We start from the raw sequence: 21,061 nt of genomic DNA, 5'->3' as shown, positions 1-21,061 counted from the left end.
TAACTGCTAAGGTCATCAGTCCCTAAGCTTATACACTACTTAACCTAATTTATCGTAAGGACAAACATACACACCCATGCCCGAGGGAGGATTCGAACCTCCGCCGGGATCAGCCGCACAGCTCATAACTGCAGCGCCTTAGACCGCTTGGCTAATTCAGTGCGGCAGAAATATTCCATAGCGTTCAGATCGTGCGTACCCCGTGGGGACCCTCGACTTAATGTAAAAAGGAACTTGATTATCCGACCAGACGATAAGTTTCCAACGACTCTCGGACCAATTTCGATGGCTCCGTGCCAACTGCTGTCGTAAATTGTCGTTGTCGTTGCGTCAACATGGGAACACGTAGTGGTTGTATGGCTGTGGAGCCCAATGTTCAACAATATGCACTCAAGTGTACGCTCCGAAACGCCCTGCGTTAGCTGTGTACTCCGTTGTCGGAGCTGCCACAGGCTGTCGCCTGTTCTGCTTTACAAGCGGATGACCTTCCGACCTCCACGTTCAGTGTAGAGGCATGTTCGTTCAATACCTTGTCGCGCCTACTCGTTCCTTCACTGTCCTTCAACCACTTTCCAAAGACCTCATGTCAGCGGCACCCGAACAGCTTCACCGTTTCCGAGATATTCGTTCCCACTCGTCGGGCTGTAACAGTCCGCCATGTGTCAAAGTCGATTGTGTCAGTGGACTTCCCCATTTGTGGCCCACGTCATCGCTAGAATGATTTATCTCTGCTCAGCTTACATATCTTCCATTAGCGTGTGCCTGCGACATCATCAGGCAGCATTCAGTCTTGCGGTGGGCAGAGGTCATCGGTAAGCACACGACAGCTTGCGCTACCTTATGCGTTCCAAAACGCCGCACATAAAGAGGGGACTTTCCCATCTCTGACTCTATTGGTGATAAATAGGTACGGTTAAGTGTTTTGGATAGCCCTTGGGTTAGGAAACATATGTTTGCACAACAGAAGGATCATAACACTGTAAAATTCCTAAAGAACAGAATCAAAGTTTGAATACTACACACTTCCTCCATATTAGGCAAATGGAACAAATCGGTTGCTTCTTTTTGCATTGCACATGGTACATGGTGCATGGTGCGCCGTAAGAGACTTCTGGAGGCACTATTTATTTTATGGGCAGTTCCTGAGAAAACCCGAAAAACATGATTTTTGGATACCGAAACCGAGCCGGGGATTCCAAAACGGCTACAAACAGTAAGTGGCTGAAACTTTAACAGCATATTCCTAAGATTCAGATCTTGAGTAACCCAGGACATTTTCCTGATATCTTTAACCGTTTCAAAGACACAGAGATTCAAAGTTACGCTACTCGTAAACTTCAAATACGCACGGAAAATCAGGTTTGAGGCGAAAAAATAATTTATAAAATGACGTAGCACGGAGAAATATGTTGTTACGTGTCTCGGTTGTCATCTGGGAACCCCACATAATGCGAATGACATGCAAAACTACGAGCACGTAAAATCCGGTTCGAGGTGTAAAATTAATTCTGCGTTATTTCTATTTCACATAAACGATCTATCTCAATTTTTCTGACCAATACGTTTCATCTCATATGAGTTACATGCCCTGCTGTACAGTGAAAAGAAGGGAACCAGTGGAAAAATGCTTCTATAGGATCAAAAACATGCAAATATGTTCCTGTTTACTTAAAAGACAGATTGAAAAGTGGGGTACCAGCTGCCCCATTCTACCCTCCTCAGCACTTATACCTATTTTCACAAAAATTTTGGAATGCGAACATATTCGCGCTCTTTTATGTTGAGAGAGAAGGAGACCGTGGGGTGGGAAAGAGAAAAGAGACGGAAAAGCAACCAATACTGGAAGGTAGTATACAGCAGTTTTAGTACAGAAAGAGCGAAGGGAGATAATGGCAGTGTGAGAGAAAGTGGAACACAGCTGACAGTGACAGAACGGTACTACGAAAATAGTGAAGGAAACAGTACCAATGGGAAGGAGAAAGTGGACGCGGGCGAGAGCCAGAGACTGTGATAATGACAACAAGGACGAGAGAATAGTAACAGTGAGAAAAGACAGCACCAATGGGAAGGAAGGAATGAGGTAGTAACAGTAAGAGACAGCAAGAGGGACACAGTGACAGCATGAGGAGATAGTAGCAGTAGGACAGTACGAAGGAGACTGTGGCCGAGAGACAAGAGGTAATGATAGAGAGACACAAAGAGATGATGACAATGGGCAGAACTGGATGGGTACGAGCACTTACAGCGATGGCCAAGTGGCTGTGAGCGAGTTACAATTGGAGGAGCTTGTGAGAGTAAGATGTGAGTTGTATGTTAAAAAAGAACGTGAATATGTTCGCATGCCATAACTATTGGGAAAATTTTTAAAGGTGCTGAGAAAGGTAGAATGAGGCAGCTGGTATCCCACTTTTCAAAATGGTTCAAATGGCTCTGAGCACTATGAGACTTAACTGCTGAGGTCAAAAGTCCCCTACAACTTAGAACTACTTAAACCTAACGAACCTATGGACATCACATACATCCATGCCCGAGGCAGGATTCGAACCTGCGACCGTAGCGGTCTCGCGGTTCCGGACTGTAGTGTCTAGAACCGCTCGGCCTCCCCGGCCGGCCCCACTTTTCAGTCACAGCGTTTTACAACAGGCGCATATTAGTTTTTTTGCGCTCCGATAGGAGCACTTTCCCGCTGGTAGTATTCCGCCTCATCAGTGAATATTGCAGTCTCATAAGTTTCTTTCAGTGCCGATTCCACCTAACATTCTTTGCTTATTTTACTTCATTCATCCAATTAACTGGTAGTGTTACATTACAAATCTTTTCAATTTCCCCTCCCCCCTGATCTCCGATAGCACCTTTTAATATCACAAGGTGGTGTGCTGTAGTCACATGCTTCCTAATTACTTGCCAAAATTTGACGTCTATTCCTTACAGAAAATATTTATTCTGTTGGATGTAGCCCTTAGTCGTTGATAAACGAAAGAGAAGGGAGGCAGCGGTGTGCGTACTCACTTGTAGAGAGCGAGGACGTTGAGCAGCGTGCTCTTGCCGGCACCGGAGGGCCCCATGATGGCGGTCAGCTGGCCCGCGCAGAACTCGCCGCTCACGCCATGCAGGATCTCCTTGCGGCCTGCAACACACACAACACACCTGTCAGTACACACCTCCACCTACCGGGCGGTGCAGCTATCTGCACTGACGCGCGACTTACAGAGGACACTCTTCTGTCCTACCGGAGTGAAGCAACCAGACACTGTGCGTGGCTGTCAAATGGTTACATCTTGTCTGAAAGACAGTCATGTTCCCTCTCCCTCCATGTGGTACTCCCATCTATCTCTGTTCATCTGCTCCACCCTCTATCCCTCTCCATCTCCTCCTCTTTTTCCTTCTCTGTGTCCATCCCCCCCCCCCTCAGTTTATCTACCCCTTCCCCTCTCTGACCTTGAACCTTGTTAGTAGTTTAACATGAATATGTAAATCGGTTGGAATCACTGGTACACGGGATGTTAGAGATATCTCCTGTGGGTGTATCTGTGAGGACAGTTGCTTCAATGACAGCGTTTCGTAAGGTTTTAATCATTAAACGAATTAGATTACGAAGTTGCGGACGATTCAGACACCGTAGTAGTATTCTAATCATATGCTAATAAGCAAAAATACAGGTTTCTTGTTGTGAAAACAGAGAGAAAAAAACAAAACAGTACATAGTTGTGTATTCAAGTTTTTTTTTTTTTAAATTTGTATATAAGGAAAAAGAATATATATGTGGGAGAAACAAGTTGTTCAATGTTTAAACGCGCTGCTAACGTAGTTAACAAACTGCGAGGAAGAAAACGAAACGGCACATTTTCACAGCACAGAGCAGCACAGCCTTTTGTTTCTCACATTTGCTTTTAACGTAAATTCTGTACACTGCTGTTGTAAAAAATAGCTATTTACATGTTTACTACACTACGGTGTAAAAATTTTAAATAAGTCGGGCAAGAACTTTTCGAGATATTTTGCTAAAAACGTTTCCCTGCCTTATGAATATATTTTAAAAACGAAGCCTATGTCTATCCGAACGTTCACCTTGAAATAAATCGGTCAAGAATATTTCGAGACTTTTTGTAACAACGTCAAATGACGACCTCTCTTTGCTCTTTACATAGTAGTATGGATAACATGGTTGGAACTTAAATAGTGGCAACCATTTGTTCCCAACCGATACAAAAGAGTTACATGTTTGCACCGGTTACTGTCCTTCAAAATTGTCGCCACTGTTGTGTAGAATCCGTTGCAGCGATGTGGAAGGCGTAATATACCTTTAGCAGAGCCTGTTCTGTTGATGGTGCAAATGGAGCGGTCTACTGCCTGTCGAATCTCTGGAACAGTTCTGAAGCAAATGCCACCAAGTGGTTCCTTCATCTTCGGAATCAAATCAAAGTCACAAGGACTTAAGTCCGAGGAGTATGGTAGATGTTACAGCACTTCCCAGTCCCATCGACCGAACAGACCAGCCACAGCTTGCGCTGTCTGTGCCCACGCATTGTCGTGCAAAATGTTGGGTTGGTTGTGCAGAACGTGTCGCCGCTTCTTTCGCAAAACTGGTCGCAGGTGATGCTCCAAAAACGAACAGTAATACTGTGCACTGACGGTCAGCCGTGGAAGAACGCCGTTGAACTAAAAAGTGTGCCCTCCATTGACCATTGACTTCAGTTATATTACCAACTCGTCTTCTTGTTCTGGATGAACCCATTTTTATACCTCCCATCTGCTTCGTCAACTACGTAGTTTGGATTATACTTGGTTTTACGAACGCATCTATCCAACTTTGATTTAGGTACTTTAAACTCCTTAGATGCTTTTAAAACGTCAATTTCTGAAAAAATAACGGCTGAGGCTGTCATTTCAATTGGTTTAAAATCCAGTTGCTGTCTATCAGTCTTTCTAATGTAAGCTCAAACCACCTGTAAAAGTAAGAGAAGGAAATGTATAGTTTGAAACCTACCTGTATCAAAAAACGAAGAGAGAGAAGGAGACACTGTCCGATTCTGCTCCATCTCGTTGAGTGTGTCATGTCCGACGGCGATATGCATGGATGCTATGAGGATATTATCACCTGTGTGCATTTTATCAGCTATGTGTTTTTTTTTATCAAGATATTAATGTGTGTGGAGCAGCTTTTATACTCTGACTATATATACCGTAAGATGGCATTTTTATAATAAATTCTAGATGATGGCAGCATAAGACTGCTGGAAATGGTGATCTTGGAACAATGAAAGCGTCTATATTGCGATCGTAGTGTACGAAGTGTATTCTTCATTCTCAATATTACTGAATGACACATTGTTTAAAGAAGGAAGAAAGATTAGGATGTAACGTCTCAGCAACGACGGGGCCATTACTGACAGGGAGCAAGCTCGGATTCGGGAGGGGTAGGGAAGAAACTCCAATGCATCCTTTTCAAGGGAAACATCCGGTCATTTAACATCAGTGATTTAGGGGAACCGCGGAAAAAGTAGCTCTGGATTGCCGGACGAGCCCTAAATATCCATCCTCCACAAACATCGTTGGTCCCATGCCTACAGCAAGAGGATGTTTAAAACTGTTTTAGGTCTGGAAATATGTACGTGAAAGTTTCTTTAGTTCTGTATGATACTTCAGCTTATTTGCTGTATTACCTGCTATTACTGCCAAAAATTGGAAGGTAAGTTTTGTGAAGGCCAATTAAACTGACATGTTATACTTGTTCTTTGTCAACTTAAAGCTACTGCTTTTAATTTCAGAGTACTGGTGAATGTGAGCCTTAGCTATTCGTGTAAATGTGCTACCACTGTATTACTGATATTTACGTATTCCACGTACATTTGTCTGTAAGCGACCTTCCTCAGTCATCAGAAAAACAGCTGAAGAAATGACTCATCTGTTGAACTCTGACACTCACTCTACTAGTAGATAACTTTATCACCAGACACAAACTAAATAACGGTTATATGTTGGGGACTACGTTAGAGAACAGGTAATTTTAAATAAGAAGTTTATATGGAATTACTTCTTGTCGAAGTATGTGCTCTTGATAATAGTGAAAATCTCATTTAACCTTTTAACTCCACTTGATTTCAAGGCGTTATATCGTACAAGTACTGATGATTACGAAAGGTGTCCCCCCCACCTCAAACCCCCGCCCCCCCCTTTCATGACGGCGGTGCCTAAGTGGGTGTCAGATTATAGATCCAAAGAACCGGGTTCGAACCACAATCGGTCCTAGACTTTCTAGTGTCACTTATGCTTCTTTCGTCCCTGGCAATTATTTGGTAATGTGCAAAATGCCACTTTGTACTGTGGTTCGGAATCCATATTGAATTGTAGCCCTCCCCCCCTCCCCACCACCCAATACACACGCAAACACTCAACCGCAATAACTAGCTCCCTTTCAAATCCCGGAGAAAGTTCAAAACAAGCAAGCCTGGTTCTCTAGCGTTAAGGCGTGTGCCTGTAGACCGAGAGGTCGCAGCATCGAATACCGATTGTACTACGGAAATTTAGAGTCTCCCTTTAACCCATTCTTCACCTCTCAACAATGTGAGGAGTTCCCAGGAATAACAAGTGGTTCGAACTCCATGTTAAATTGTAGATTCTCTTCTCCCAGTTGCATAACTGGGCAGATCAAGGACACGCAAGTAACCGAACTGGCGTCCAATAGAAAGACTTGCACCAGGCCATTGAACCACAGGAAATTATTACTATTGTTGTTCGAACAACTTGCGGGTTTGCTGCGGGGTAAGTTGTTCGAACATTCAATTCGCCGGGAAAAGTCCTATCTAGTCATTAATAAAAAATAAATTACCCGTACGAGGCTGCGATCGTCGCAAATATTTTATACTTATATTCTATATCGTTTACTATATTTCTTTATATTTTACTCCATTTCGGCAATTGCCATCGTCAGATCTGTAATTAAGATTGAAGGAACGGCAGATGAGACAGGCGTTTGTTAGAGAACAAGACGAAAAATTAAAAAGTTAAAAAAAAATTAAAAACCTTCAGTCACCAAATTAGTAATACTAAACTTTATGTGGTTGTTATGTAGAGGTTAATGTGTAGCAGCTTCAATGAAAACTCGTTGCAAAGCGTAGATAAACTGCACATGGACTAACTGCCGCCATCTGGAAAGCGAATTTTTTGAATTTGCAACTATACTCACGTAAACTGTATATTATAATTTGACAGTGGATGTCTTTAATTTACAGATTGTCTGTTTATTTTAAAATATGAGGAAAGAAGTGAAAAATAACTGCATCCAGCGTCCCTCACACTAGAGCCACCTCTCGGCTAGAACGTACATCATATATACTCGTATATTATAAATGTGGAAGTTTGTTAGTGACTTACAGTATGAATATATATATATATATATATATATATATATATATATATATATGTGTGTGTGTGTGTGTGTGTGTGTGTGTGTGTGTGTGTGTGTGTGTTTTAGTATTTTTTTACTCCTTCACGCCGAAACGGATGGACGGATTTGGATTACATTTGGAATGGAGGTAGCTTATCCCCTGCATTGACGCACTGGCTACATTATGTGTACATATCCACCTATCATTGGGATTAAGGTGGGGCTGAAATAGAAGTGTAGCCCTCGATGTCCATACTTTACTCATCGAGTATTTGAGAATGACAGCACTTACCGACTTGCAAGACAATATGTAATATCAAACCTAGAAGAAACTTTTTCTTCTTGATAACCCACATAAAATGATGAAACGAAAGACGTTAACGCTTATTACACTTCCGCTGTTCATGCAGTAAAACTGCCGCATGGAAGACGGCTTTTTAATTTATTACATACTCACTACTAACTGTATTCGTAACACATTCTGCAGACAGTTCTCACATATGCCACTGAATGTAACAGCGAAAGTATATCACTGTAACGACAGGTAGTTCAGAAATATGCCATCATAAACACTGAACTGTGTGAAAATGAAACTGTAGGGAGCAATTCGCATGAGATACTGGAACGCCAAAGAAACTGGTATAGGCATGCGTATTCAAATACAGAGATATGTAACAGGAAGAATACGGCGCTGCAGTCGGCAACGCGTATATAAGACAAGTTCAAAAATGTTCAAATGTGTGCGAATTACTAAGACACCAAACTGCTGAGGTCATCGGCCCATAGACTTACATACTACTTAAACTAACTTATGCTAAGAACAACACACACACCCATGCCCGAGGGAGGACTCGAACCTCTGGTGGGAGTGGCCGCGCAATCCGTGACATGGGGCCTCTAGCTGCGCGACCAAGACAACAATTGTCTGGCGCAGTTGTTAGATCGGTTACTGCTGCCACAATTGCAGGTTATGAAGATTTGAGTGAGTTAGAACGTGGTGTTATAGTCGGCGCACGATCGATGGGACACAGCATCTTCGAGGTAGCGAGGAAGTCGATGTTTTCCCGTACGACCATTTGACGAGTGTACCGTGAATATCAGAGATCCGGTGAAACATCAAATCTCCGACATCGCTGCGACCGGAAAAAGATCCTGCAAGAACGGGACCAACGATGACTGAAGAGTGTCATTCAACGTGACAGAAGTGCAACCCTTCTGCAAATTGCTGCAGATTTCAATTCAATGCTGGGCCATCAACAAGTGCCAGCTTGCAAACCATTCAACGAAACATCATCGATATAGGCTTTCAGAGGCGAAGGACCACTCGTGTGTCCTTGATGACTGCATGACACAGAGCTTCAGGCCTCGGCGGGGGCCGTCAACACTGACACTGGACTGTTGATGACTGAAAACATGTTGCCTGGTCGGGCAAGTCTCGTTTCAAAATGTATCGAGTGGATGGACGTGTACGAGTATGGAGACAAACTCATGAATCCATGGACCCTGAATGTAAGCAGGGAACTGTTCAAGCTGGTGGAGGCACTGTATAGTGTGAGAGCATATAAAACCAACAGTAGAAAACGCAGATGCCAGGCTGACATTCATAGGAAGACTCTTAACGAAATTTAATTCGTACACGAAAGAACTGGTTTACAAAAGACTTGTTCGATCAATTCTAGAGTATTGTTCATCAGTCTGGGACGCTTACCACGTCGGATTAATAAAAGACTTAGACACGACGGAAACAAGAGTGGCGCGCTTCGTTACGGGATCGTTTAGTCGACGGGACTATCAATAAACTCCAGTGGCAAGCATTGAAAGTAGGGCGTTGTGCATCACCGAGAGGTTTACTATTCTTCCAAGAGAGTGCATTCCGAGAAGAGTCTGACAACATATTACTTCCTCCCACATACTCGGGTCCACCTCCGTAGCTGACTGGTCAGCGTAGATGGCTACCATGCGAAGGACCCGGGTTCGATTCCCGGTACTGGCAAAGACTTTTCCTTCGTGGGAGAAATGGAGCGAGATGCACTCAGCCTCGTGACGGCAACTGCGGAACTACTTGACCGAGTATAAGGGGATCCAGGGTTTGAAAAGTCTGCAAAACAGCCGGGAGAGAGGTGTGCTGACCACATGCTCCTCCGCCCAGCATCTGCATGACCCCGCAAGGTAGAGGATGACAGAGCTGCCAGCAGACATAATTTTCGACCGTCACGGCCTGGGGAGGAGCTCGTTTTTACATACGTGGTGCTCATATAGAGCTTTACCAGCAATTGTTGTTTCCAAGCGCCACGCGCAAATGGAACAGGCAATGGGGGATCCGATAGTGGTACTAGAAGTATCCTCGCCCATACACCATCAGCTAGCTTGCGGAATATAGATGTAGAATACACGCGTGTATTCGCGTCTGTGTAGGTCACACTTCGTACTGATGTTGGTGATGAACATCAGTTACGTCTGGGATGAAAGTTAATACACTACCGGCCATTAAAATTGCTACACCAAGAAGAAACGTAGATGATAAACGGGCATTCATTGGACAAATATATTACACCAGAATTGACACCTGATTAAATTTTCACACAATTTGGGTGCATAGATCCTGAGAAATCAGTACCCAGAACAACCACCTCAGGCCGTAACAAAGGCCTTGAACGCCTGGGCATTGAGTCAAACAGAGCTTGGATGGCGTGTACACGTACAGCTGCCCAGGCAGCTTCAACACGATACCACAGTTCATTAAGAGTAGTGACTGGCGTATTGTGACGAGCCAGTTGCTCGGCCACCATTGACCAGACGATCTGTAGAATGTGCTGGCCAGGACTGCAGTCGAACCTTTTTTTGTATCCAGAAAGGCCCGTACAGGACCTGCAACATGCGGTCGTGATTTATCCTACTGAAATGTAGGGCTTCGCACGTATCGAATGAAGGGTAGAGCCACGGATCGTAAAACATATGAAATGTAACGTCCACTGCTCAAAGTGTCGTCAGGGCGAACAAGAGGTGACCGAAGAGACGTGTAACCAATGGCACCCATACCATCACGCTGGGTGATACGCCACAATGGCAATGACGAATACACGCTTCCAATGTGCGTTCACTGCGATGTAGCCAAACACGGATGCGACCATTATGATGCTGTAAACAGAACCTGGATTCATTCGAAAAAATGACGTTTTGCCATTCGTGCACCGAGGTTCGTCGTAGAGTGCAGCATCGCAGGCAATCCTGTCTGTTCAAAAATTGTTCAAATGGCTCTCAGCACTATGGGACTTAACCACTGAGGCCATCAGTCCCCTAGAACTTAGAACTACTTGAGCTTAACAAATCTAAGGACATCACACACATCCATGCCAGAGGCAGGATACGAACCTGCGACCGTAGCGGTCGCGGGGTTTCAGACTGTAGCGCCTAGAACCGCTCGGCCACTCAGGCCGGCCTCTCCTGTCTGTGATGCAGCGTCGAGGGTAACCGCAGCCATGGTCTCCGAGCTGATAGTCCATGCTGCTGGGAACGTCGTCGAATTGTTCGTGCAGATGGTTGTCGTCTTGCAAACGTCCCCATCTGTTGACTCTGGGATCGAGATGTGGCTGCACGATCCGTTACAGCCATGTGGATAAGATGCCTGTCATCTCGACTGATAGTGATACGAGGCCGTTGGGATCCAGCACGGAGTTCCGTATTACGCTTCAGAACCCACCGATTCCATATTCTGCTAACAGTCATTGGATCTCGACCAACGCGAGCAGCAATGTCGGGATACGATAAACCGCAATCGTGACAGGCCACAATACAACCTTTATCAAAGTCGGAAGCGTGATGGTACGCATTTCTCCTCCTTACACGAGGCATCACAACAACGTTTCACCAGGCAACGCCGGTCAACTGCTGTTTGTGTACGAGAAATCGGTTGGAAACTTTCATGTCAGCACGTTGTAGGTGTCGCCACATGCGCCAACCTTGTGTGAATGCTGTGAAAAGCTGATCATTTGCATATCACAGCAGCTTCTTCCTGTTGGTTAAATTTCGCCTCTATAGGACATCATCTTCATGGTGTAGGAATTTTAATGGCCAGTAGTGTACAATATCGGTGATGTGAAGAACATCTCCACTAAGTTTGGTAAGTATGGGTGTAGTGCTCCATGGGGCAGCACTTTCCATTTCCGTCGGCGAAGGCGCACGCGAGCCCGGTATTTCGCGACTGCGGCAGCGTGATTACGGAGAGAGATTGGGGCTCCGTCGCAGCAGGCACGCAGTTTCGCCGGGCCTTGCGCCACCGGGGCGCGCGCCTTGCGCAGCTGCCCGGCTGCACGCCGCGGGACGCCGGCGAACCGCTCTGGGTCCACGACCCACTTCGCGCGTGGCGGCTGCCGCTTCTCGCCTCGGATGAGACGTGCCTATACTTGCGGGCATCTGCCGCCGCACGCATTACGAGACTTGGTACTGGATAATGACATACGGCACTCAGCTTCAGGGGGTAAAGTCACACAGACACACTATATCTCCATCTACATCTACGTCATTACTCTGCTATTCACAATAAAGTGCCTGGCAGAGGGTTCAATGATCCACCTTCAAGCTATCTTTCTACCGTTCCACTCTCGAACGGCACGCGGAAAAAACGAGCACTTTAACCCTTTCGTGGGCAAAATTACTGAGCATTTTTTTAATGAATGGAGAGCAGATAGTAGTTAACAGATAGGTATATTTATCAAACAGAATAGCAAATTTGCTGCAACTGTGAAAGTGAGGTCACACAACAAAGTGGGAAGTATTCTTCCCACTGCCCTTCCTTGGAGTTAGATGACAAAAACAACTTCTTCAATATATGTTATATTTATTTGATAAATTTACTTCTCTTGTTACAATGATTGTTCACAATTACTTGCCATGAAATTTTCTGAAACATGGGTCTATGCGAAGTGGTATTTGACAATATGTTTCTCCTAAAATGGATTGACGTTCCCCTACAGCCACATGACGACCATCTTCAGGTACTTTACCGCTTTTCGCCAGAAAGACAGGTTTTTGTCCACGCCTTTTTCGGGACGAGAAGCCAGCGATCAATTGTCTGGCTAGATGGATCCTGTATGTGAGCTGAGCATGCTGTCCTCTTTCTCTTTTACTTATCTTCCACAGGATAAAACTGTTCACTACAGCAACGCCCACCAGGAAATAATATATTCTGTGCCACCATTTTACAGAATGTCTGCCAATAGCATACCTTTCTCGTAATTGATCAAACTTATCGACACCACCCATTATTTTGTTGTATTCTGCTACAATTTCAAAACAAGAAATCTCTGTACTAGTACCATCCTTGTTTTTCCTTTTCACTGTGGTTGTTTCTCCTGGGTCATAAATTGAGAACAGGAAAGTGACTGTACAGTTATCCATCCATTTTACTGCAGAAATGGCTCCTTTTGTTTCAAACTGGAATTTTCCTCGTTCCAATTTTACGATTTCCTTCATATCACTACTGGCAACACTCGGAAGCACGAATGATTCACTGTCATGTTCATCACCATGAATGTCTTGTTCCACAGAAACATGCCTTGAAGCACTGGTGACTCTGTTATCTAGAACATTCAGTTCATCTTCAGCACCTTCATCTCCTTCAGTTTCTGACTCACATTCATCAGGTAATGAAAATAATATATTGTTAATTTCGTCAACATGTTTGGGATTGCTGAGGTCTAGGGAATGAGACACCTGAAAGGAAAGCAATGCCAAGAAATAGAGAACTGGAAAGTGTAAAAAATACTATGACAGATTCAACGGAAGCAAGCACTTGGTATGGTATGGTACACTTAAAATTGTTTACTAACATAATGATCTGTGCATTATTTCTGAAACCCACAAAGTCAAAAATGTCAAATAAATGTGGTAAAATATAGAAATATTCGTTCTAGAGACGTAAAACAATGGGCTACCAAAGAGGCGGTGGGAAGGATACTTCCCACCAACAAAATTAAATACTACAAGTAAAGTCCACAAGTAATGTAAGTAAAACACATTTTACAACAAACAGGGAACACCAAATAATAAGACACCATAGCAAAAATCAAAAGTATTTACCTTATACTATAGCTTTGAGGAAAAAATCACAAAAGTCACGCAAACAGCACTGAAAGGCTCCTCTAAAGAGCAACACTCAGCTACACAATGCCTCTGCGCGAAGGTACAGCAAAAACGGTGGGAACTTCCGATTGGAAGTAGTACCATGTGCTGTTCACTAGGTGGTAGCACCATACTGAGGTGAGAACAGTGAATCCCACGGGACTAGGAGCGAGTTCATTGTAGTAGGAAGCATGTTTCCCGCGGCTCACAAAACGGTTAAATTTTTCTGTGTGAGCCCTGATTGCTCTTATTTTATCGTGATGATCATTTCTCAATATGTACGTGGGTGGCAACAGAATGATTTCGTAATCGGAGGAGAAAACTGGTGATTAAAATTTCATGAGAAGATCCCGTAGCAACGAAAAACGCCTTTGTTTCAATGATTCCCACTCCAATTCACGTATCATGTCTGTGACACTGTCTACAGTATTTCGCGATAATACAAAACGACCTGCCCTTCTTTGTACTTCTTCGATGTCATCCGTCAGTCCCTTCGAATGCGGATCCCACACCGCACCGCAGTACTCCATAATAGGGCGGACAAGCGTGGTGTAAGCAGTCTCTTTTGTGGACATGTTGCACCTTCTAAGTGTTCTGCCAATGAATCGCAGTCTTTGGTTTGCTCTACCCACAACATTATCTATGTGATCGTTCCAATTTAGGTTATTTGTAATTTCAATCCCTAAGTATTTAGTTGAATTTACAGCCTTCAGATTCGTGTGACTTCTCGCGTAATCGAAATTCAGTGGATTTCTTTTAGTACTCATGTGAATAACTTCACACTTGTCTTTATTCTGAGTCAAATGCCAATTTCCTCACCATACAGATATCGTATCTAAATCATTTTGCAATTCGATTTGGTCATCTGATGACTTTACAAGACGGTAAATGACAGCATCATCTGCAAACAATCTAAGACGGCTACTCAGATTGTCTCCTATGTCGTTAATATAGATCAGTAACAATAGAGGGAATATAACACTTTCTTGGAGAACGCCGGATATTAATTCCGTTTTACTCGATGACGTTCTGTCTGTTACTACAAACTGTGACCTTTCTGACAGGAAATCACGAATCCAGCCACACAATTGAGGCGATATTCCATAGGCACGCAGTTTGGTTAGGAGACGCTTGGGAGGAACGGTGTCGATTCTGGGTGCGTGCTGACTATGTGTCAATAAATCGTTTTCTTCGAGGTACTTCATAATGTTCAAATACAGCATATGCTACTGCAAATTTACGTTAGTGATATAGGTCTGTAATTCAGCTTCCCTTTTTGGGTATTGGTGTGATATGAGCAATTTTCCAGTCTTTAGGTACGGATCTTTCTGTGAGCGAGTTGCTAAATATGGAGCTATTTTATTGAGAGGAACCTGACTGGTATACAATCTTGACCGAAAGCCTTGCCTTTATTAAGTGATTTAAGCTGCTTTGTTTCAACGAGGCTATCTACTTCTATGTTTCTCATTTTGGCAGTTGTTCTTGATTCGAATTGGTTCAAATGGCTCTGAGCACTATGGGACTTAACATCTGTGGTCATCAGTCCCCTAGAACTTAGAACTACTTAAACCTAACTAACCTAAGGACATCACACAAATCCATGCCCGAGGCAGGATTCGAACCTGCGACCGTAGCAGTCACGCGGTTCCGGACTGAGCGCCTTAATCGCGAGACCACCGCGGCCGGCTGATTGGAATTCAGAAATATCTACTTCGTCTATATGATCAAAAATATCCGGAACTGCTATGCAATGCGGAACTGAGCGCTACACGACACGAGAAGCGGATTCACCAGAATGTGATGAGGTGTGGCGTATACCGTCGTCAGTACAGAAGCAGTAACAGCAGAGTGAGTCGGACAGCAGAGCTGAGTGACTTCGAACGTGGACTAATCATTGGATGTCACCTGAGTAACAAATCCATCGGGGACATTTCAACGCTTCTAAATCTTCCCAATTCATGGTGGTGTAACTGTGAGTGGCAACGCAAAGGATTACCACAGCTAAACCGAGACCAAGCAGACCACATGCACAGTCGGATAGGGGCCATGAGCACTGATAAGGGTGCTTGTAAAAAAGTCGCATGAAATCAGCGGAAGGGATCACTCGTGAGTTTCAAAGTGCTACCAGCGTAGGGAGTTAAAATCATGGAATATAATGATCGGACAGCCCCTCGTAAGCCACACGCCAACGATAAGCGACGCTTGTGGTGGTGTAATGGGGGACGCGACTGGACAGTGAGTAACTGAAAACAAGTGATTTGGAGTGATGAATCACGCTATACCCTGTGGATTTGGTGAATGCCTGGAGATCGCTACCTGCGATCACGTGTAGTGCTAGAGTTATGTAAGGAAGGAAGGCACAAAGGAACGAACGAACGAAGTAAGGTAGTTTGGCGTTTGACGTCCCTTCGGCATCTAGGCAAATTAAAAGAAGAATATGAAAAATGGGGCCTTGTCATAAACGTATCTAAAACAGAATATCTGGAAGTGGGAGAAAATACTGTTAACGACTTACAGCTCGGCTTTGATACTGTTAAAGGGTGTCATAATTTTAAGTACTTGGGAGTGGCCCGCATCTCGTGGTCGTGCGGTAGCGTTCTCGCTTCCCACGCCCGGGTTCCCGGGTTCGATTCCCGGCGGGGTTAGGGATTTTCTCTGCCCCTTGATGGCTGGGTGTTGTGTAACGTCCTTAGGTTAGTTAGGTTTAAGTAGTTCTAAGTTCTAGGGGACTGATGACCATAGATGTTAAGTCCCACAGCGCTCAGAGCCATTTGAACCATTTTTGAACTTGGGAGTGACGCTGTCGTCCAATGGTAGAAGTATGGATGATGTAAACAATAAAATAGGCCAGGGCAAGCGAGCCATAAAACAACTAAATGGTATTATCTGAAACAAAAACATAACGCGCAGAACAAACCCATACCATCTACCACACAATTATTGAAAGTATCACAACATATGGTGCAGAGTTGTGGGAACTCAGAGGCAGAAAGATCGCCTGCTGGCTGTCGAGATGGATATCTGGAGACGGAGTTGTGGATACTTCAGACTTGAATGATATGATCAGAGAGGCTATGAATGTCGAAAGCACAATCCTAGACTACATAGAAAGGAAGCGCCTACCCTGGTATGGTCACTAACAGCGTATTCCAGACACAAGATGGCCAAAAGGGGTTGTCAATGGACTCCACATCAAAGAAGAAAGCGCGGTAGACCTGCGAGATGCTGGAAAGACGACGTCAACGAAGCAATCATGGCGAGAGGTCTTATTGAAGGAGACTGGAATGACCGTGAACGATGGAGATTGGGATGCGAGAGGCGGCGGCAGCCGTAGAAACCTCGTTCATATGTATAGGTCAAATTTTACCAAACAGTGAACAAAAAACTTCGGCTACCCTAGTGTAGGAAATCAAAAACGAACAGGAAACAAAGACCTAGTAAGAAAATACAGAAACCTCTAATAACCACCTGAAGAGTCAACTAAGGCTTTAAAACCATACGTGTGGTTTGTTTCAATTACAAATTCACTACTGGCGTAATTACAACGAATCGATTCATTTCGGATAAAGTTTGCTTCGTCCGCCCGAGATAACGTTCCATGCTACACAGAAATTTCTTTCGCTAGCCACATTTGAGACTGAAACACGAAACATTTCAGCTAGCTAAACCAAGCAGCTTGGAGAAGAGATTTCGGTTACACTTTCAGCTCTCAAGCGAATCTTCGCCGTAACCACTATCCGTTCAGATGAATACAAGTTAACCTCATCGGTAGGATGAGAATGACGTAGTCCACAGTGTAGTCCAGTGACCGTCAAGAACTCGTATGACCCGCGGTTCCGAGCACTGTTTCATAATGCTATGCATCCAGAAAGTAACAGCCGAATCCAAAAATATCAACTACGTTGCGAGCTTCTTAAGAGTATAGCTTTCCTGTTCAGTAACAAACAAATTTACTCACAGAGACAGAAATATTTTAAGATGTCGTCAATGTTAACTGACGCTTGTGAATTTGGCCGTGAGTTAAGTAAAATTGCCCGCTTACCTCAGGGGCACATAGGTAAGTGGGGCGGCCACAGCGGGTTTAGAGGCTGTGAAGGGGCGGAATTTTTTAAACCAAGTTTTATATATTTCAAACTAAACTTAGTTTACAAAAGTCTGATCTTACCTAACATGTGGTACTTGAAAATAGCCATAGTCCGAAATCATGATTGTGAAGTAGAATAAAAAATCTATACAGTCAAATGACGGATCTTCCATTTAAAAATTATTACATGACTGTGGCAAAATTATCAGTCTTTTATTGTTGTGTTCCAGTACTGATAACTCACGGGTGTCCTGTACTGACTGTGCAATGTTGTTGTAACCAGCAGGCTTTTTAGAGATGCCTCTCTCTGGAACCATTTCCATGATTTTATCGTACTGCCTGACTACATACTGCAGCATTTTGAACATATTGTTCCACCGATTTTCCGTATCCTACTTAAAGCTTGTCTGTTGTGAATTCAGGTCACCAGCTGATGGAACGAACAGTACCTTAGGCAGCATAAGTCGCGATACAAACCACTGCAACTTCATTTATCAAATAATTGCTATCCAACATGTGTTTCAGGTCTGTGTACAAAGCATGCGTAATACAAGCATAATGCTGAAAGTATTGCAATATCTTGCATATACACTATGTGATCGAAAGTATCCAGGCACCTGGCTGGAAATAATTTACAAGTTCGTGGCGCCCTCCACCGGTAATGCTGGAAATGAATATGGTGTTGGCCCACCCTTAGCCTTGATGACAGCTTCCACTGTCGCAGGCATACGTTCAATCAGGTGCTGGAAGATTTTTTGGGGAATGGCAGCCCGTTCTTCACGGAGTACTGCACTTAGGAGAGGTATCGATGTCGGTAGGCGAGGCCTGGCACGATGTCGGCATTCCAAAACATCCCAAAGATGTTCTATAGGATTCATGTCACGACTCTGTGCAGGCCAGTCCATTACAGGGATGCCATTGTCGTGTGACCACTCCGCCACAGGCCGTGCATTATGAACAGGTGCTCGATCGTCTCGAAAAGTGCAATCGCCATCTCCGAATTGCTCTTTAACAGTTGGAAGCAAGAAGGTGCTTAAAACATCAATGTAGGCCTGTGCTGTGGTAGTGCCACGCAAAACTACAAGAGTTGCAAGCCCCCTCCATGAAAAACACGACCACACCTAACACCACCGCCTCCGAATTTTACTGTTGGCACTACACACGCCGGCAGATGACGTTCACCGGCCATTCGCCATACACACACCCTGTCATAGGATCGCCACAATGTGTACCATGATTCGTCACTCCACACAACGTTTTCCCACTGTTCAATCGCCTAATGTTTACGCTCCTTACACCAAACGGGGCGTCGTTTGGCATTCAACGGCGTGAAATGTGGCTTACGAGCAGCCGCTCGACCATGAAGTCCAAGTTTTCTTACCCCCCACCTAACTGTGATAGTACTTGCAGTCGACTCTGATACAGTTTGGAATTCCCGTGTGATGGTCCGGCTAGTTGTCTGCCTATTACACATTACGACCCTCTTCAACTGTCTGCGGTGTCTGACAGTCAACAGACGAGCACGACTTGTACTCTTTTGTGCTGTACGTGTACCTTCACGTTTCCACTTCACTATCGGAAACACTGGACCTAGGGATGTTTAGGAGTGTGGAAATCTCGCTTACAGACGTATGACACAAGTGACACTCAACCACCCGACCACGTTCGAAGTCCGTCAGTTCCCTGAGCGCCCCATTCTGCTCTCTCACAAATTATAATGACTGCTGAGGTCGCTGATATGGAGTACCTGGCAGCAGCTGGCAGCACAATGCACCGAACGTGAAAAACGTACGTTTTTGGGGGTGTCCGGATACTTTTGATCACATGGTGTATTAACGTATCGGCCAGCGACAAGTAAAACGTTATTAGAAAGACTTCTAGCAATGTGAATAGTGTTTCATCGATAGAGTTCTTATTTAATTCCTCAGATTTTTTTTTCTTTTCAGAAAAGTGAGTTGTTACCCACACGATATAAAGCAGTGCGTAATTTTGATAAGCAAAGTGCGCAGTAATAGATCGGTAACACATTTTTCGATATGTATCCGTCCATACATCCGCTGCATATCTACATGCGTTCTCGTCCATGGCCTGGATAATGCTGGGCGCCATACACGCACGTATTCCATCGGCTTGTCTTTCAGTGTTTCGTGCTACTGTCATAGGATGAGGCAAAATGTTCGAGACGACATTTACAAGCTCTTGACAGAAAGCACGAAGTCCTACACCTAATATTAATGTAAATGGACGAATATCTCTGGCAAACATTTCAGCGCACCTTTTTAATTACCGCAGCTTTGAATGGAACTAGTAATGCTTTAGACGTTCCACTCTGTCGTGATCGGCAGACACATGACCTCAAATGAGTGATGGCGCGTCTGTAAGAAAGGAGAACAGAGCACTTTCTACGGCACATGTTGTCGATATCCTTATCAGTCACTAACGGAAATCCCTCCCAAACCTTGTTACGACCACTGCCTTTCGCATTCAGGGTATATTCTGGCGAATCAAGTTTTGATTTTGCACTCTCCTTCACTTCATTTTCATGCGTTATGATCTCACAGTGGGCTACTAAACTGCGCTCGGATAACTATAGTAGACGAGCAAGAATTGAAACTTACATGCTTAGACCTTTGTACACAGGTAATTGTCACCTGGACTGCAAACACTGAGCCTTACGTTTTAGATATTAGTCATTTCAAAAAAGCGTTCAGCTATTGCATATATACCTTCCTCTATCAAAACGGTTCGTTGTTTGCTTTGTGGAACACGAGTCATACAATCGGTAGTAAATAACAGCTCCAGCGTGCAGCCTTTCAAGAAGAAAGAGATTTTAAGCAATTTTGACAAATGAACGTAGCGTTGGCTTTCGTTTCACACTATGACATGGACAAATGTGCAGCTTATTCAGCTGGCGCACGCATGTTCCCATTCTAGAGCACATTATTGTGTTCCCACTACAAAAATGAAATCCTACGGTAAACCAAACTGTCACAATACATGACGTCCCTGTGAGGCAACTGACAGTAGCGTTTCGGCCATGGCGATAGTTACCTTTGCTGAGCAACTGATTCTAGCCTACGTTCTTGGAGCAAGGTCATAAAAGTGGTGACGAGTCTCTTCTTGATTCGTTTTTAAAACAGACAACCGACTGGAGAGGAAAAATGGAGGGGAGTGATATCTCGACTGTCTAATTGATAACATAAATATCATACTAGAGTAGATTTCCTTCTCAAACTGTTCTGCATTCAAGCAACGTGATCTTTCATGTAGCCGGCCGCGGTGGTCTGGCGGTTCTAGGCGCGCAGTCCGGAACCGTGCGACTGCTACGGTCGCAGGTTCGAATCCTGCCTCGGGCATGGATGTGTGTGATGTCCTTAGGTTAGTTAGGTTTAAGTAGTTCTAAGTTCTAGGGCACTAATGACCACAGCAGTTGAGTCCCATAGTGCTCAGAGCCATTTCTTTCATGTATT

The 21,061-nt window shown here is 44.2% G+C and overlaps 1 protein-coding gene across 7 annotated transcripts in view; it reads right to left on the bottom strand.

Annotated features, from left to right (window-relative positions):
- LOC126278977 (ATP-binding cassette sub-family G member 1-like) overlaps positions 1-21,061 on the bottom strand; it is a 773,827-nt gene that overhangs the window by 114,716 nt on the left and 638,050 nt on the right. For all 7 annotated transcript variants that reach the window (XM_049979275.1, XM_049979272.1, XM_049979273.1 and 4 more), the window contains one exon: positions 3,010-3,127. In XM_049979275.1, coding sequence (XP_049835232.1) covers positions 3,010-3,127 — 118 coding nt within the window. The remainder of the gene's footprint in view (positions 1-3,009; positions 3,128-21,061) is intronic.

The sequence above is a fragment of the Schistocerca gregaria genome, chromosome 6 (assembly GCF_023897955.1).
Source record: "Schistocerca gregaria isolate iqSchGreg1 chromosome 6, iqSchGreg1.2, whole genome shotgun sequence".
Taxonomy (NCBI): Eukaryota; Metazoa; Arthropoda; class Insecta; order Orthoptera; family Acrididae; genus Schistocerca; species Schistocerca gregaria.
The sequence above is the reverse complement of the archived record's forward strand: the minus strand, read 5'-3'. Positions and strand labels throughout refer to the sequence as shown.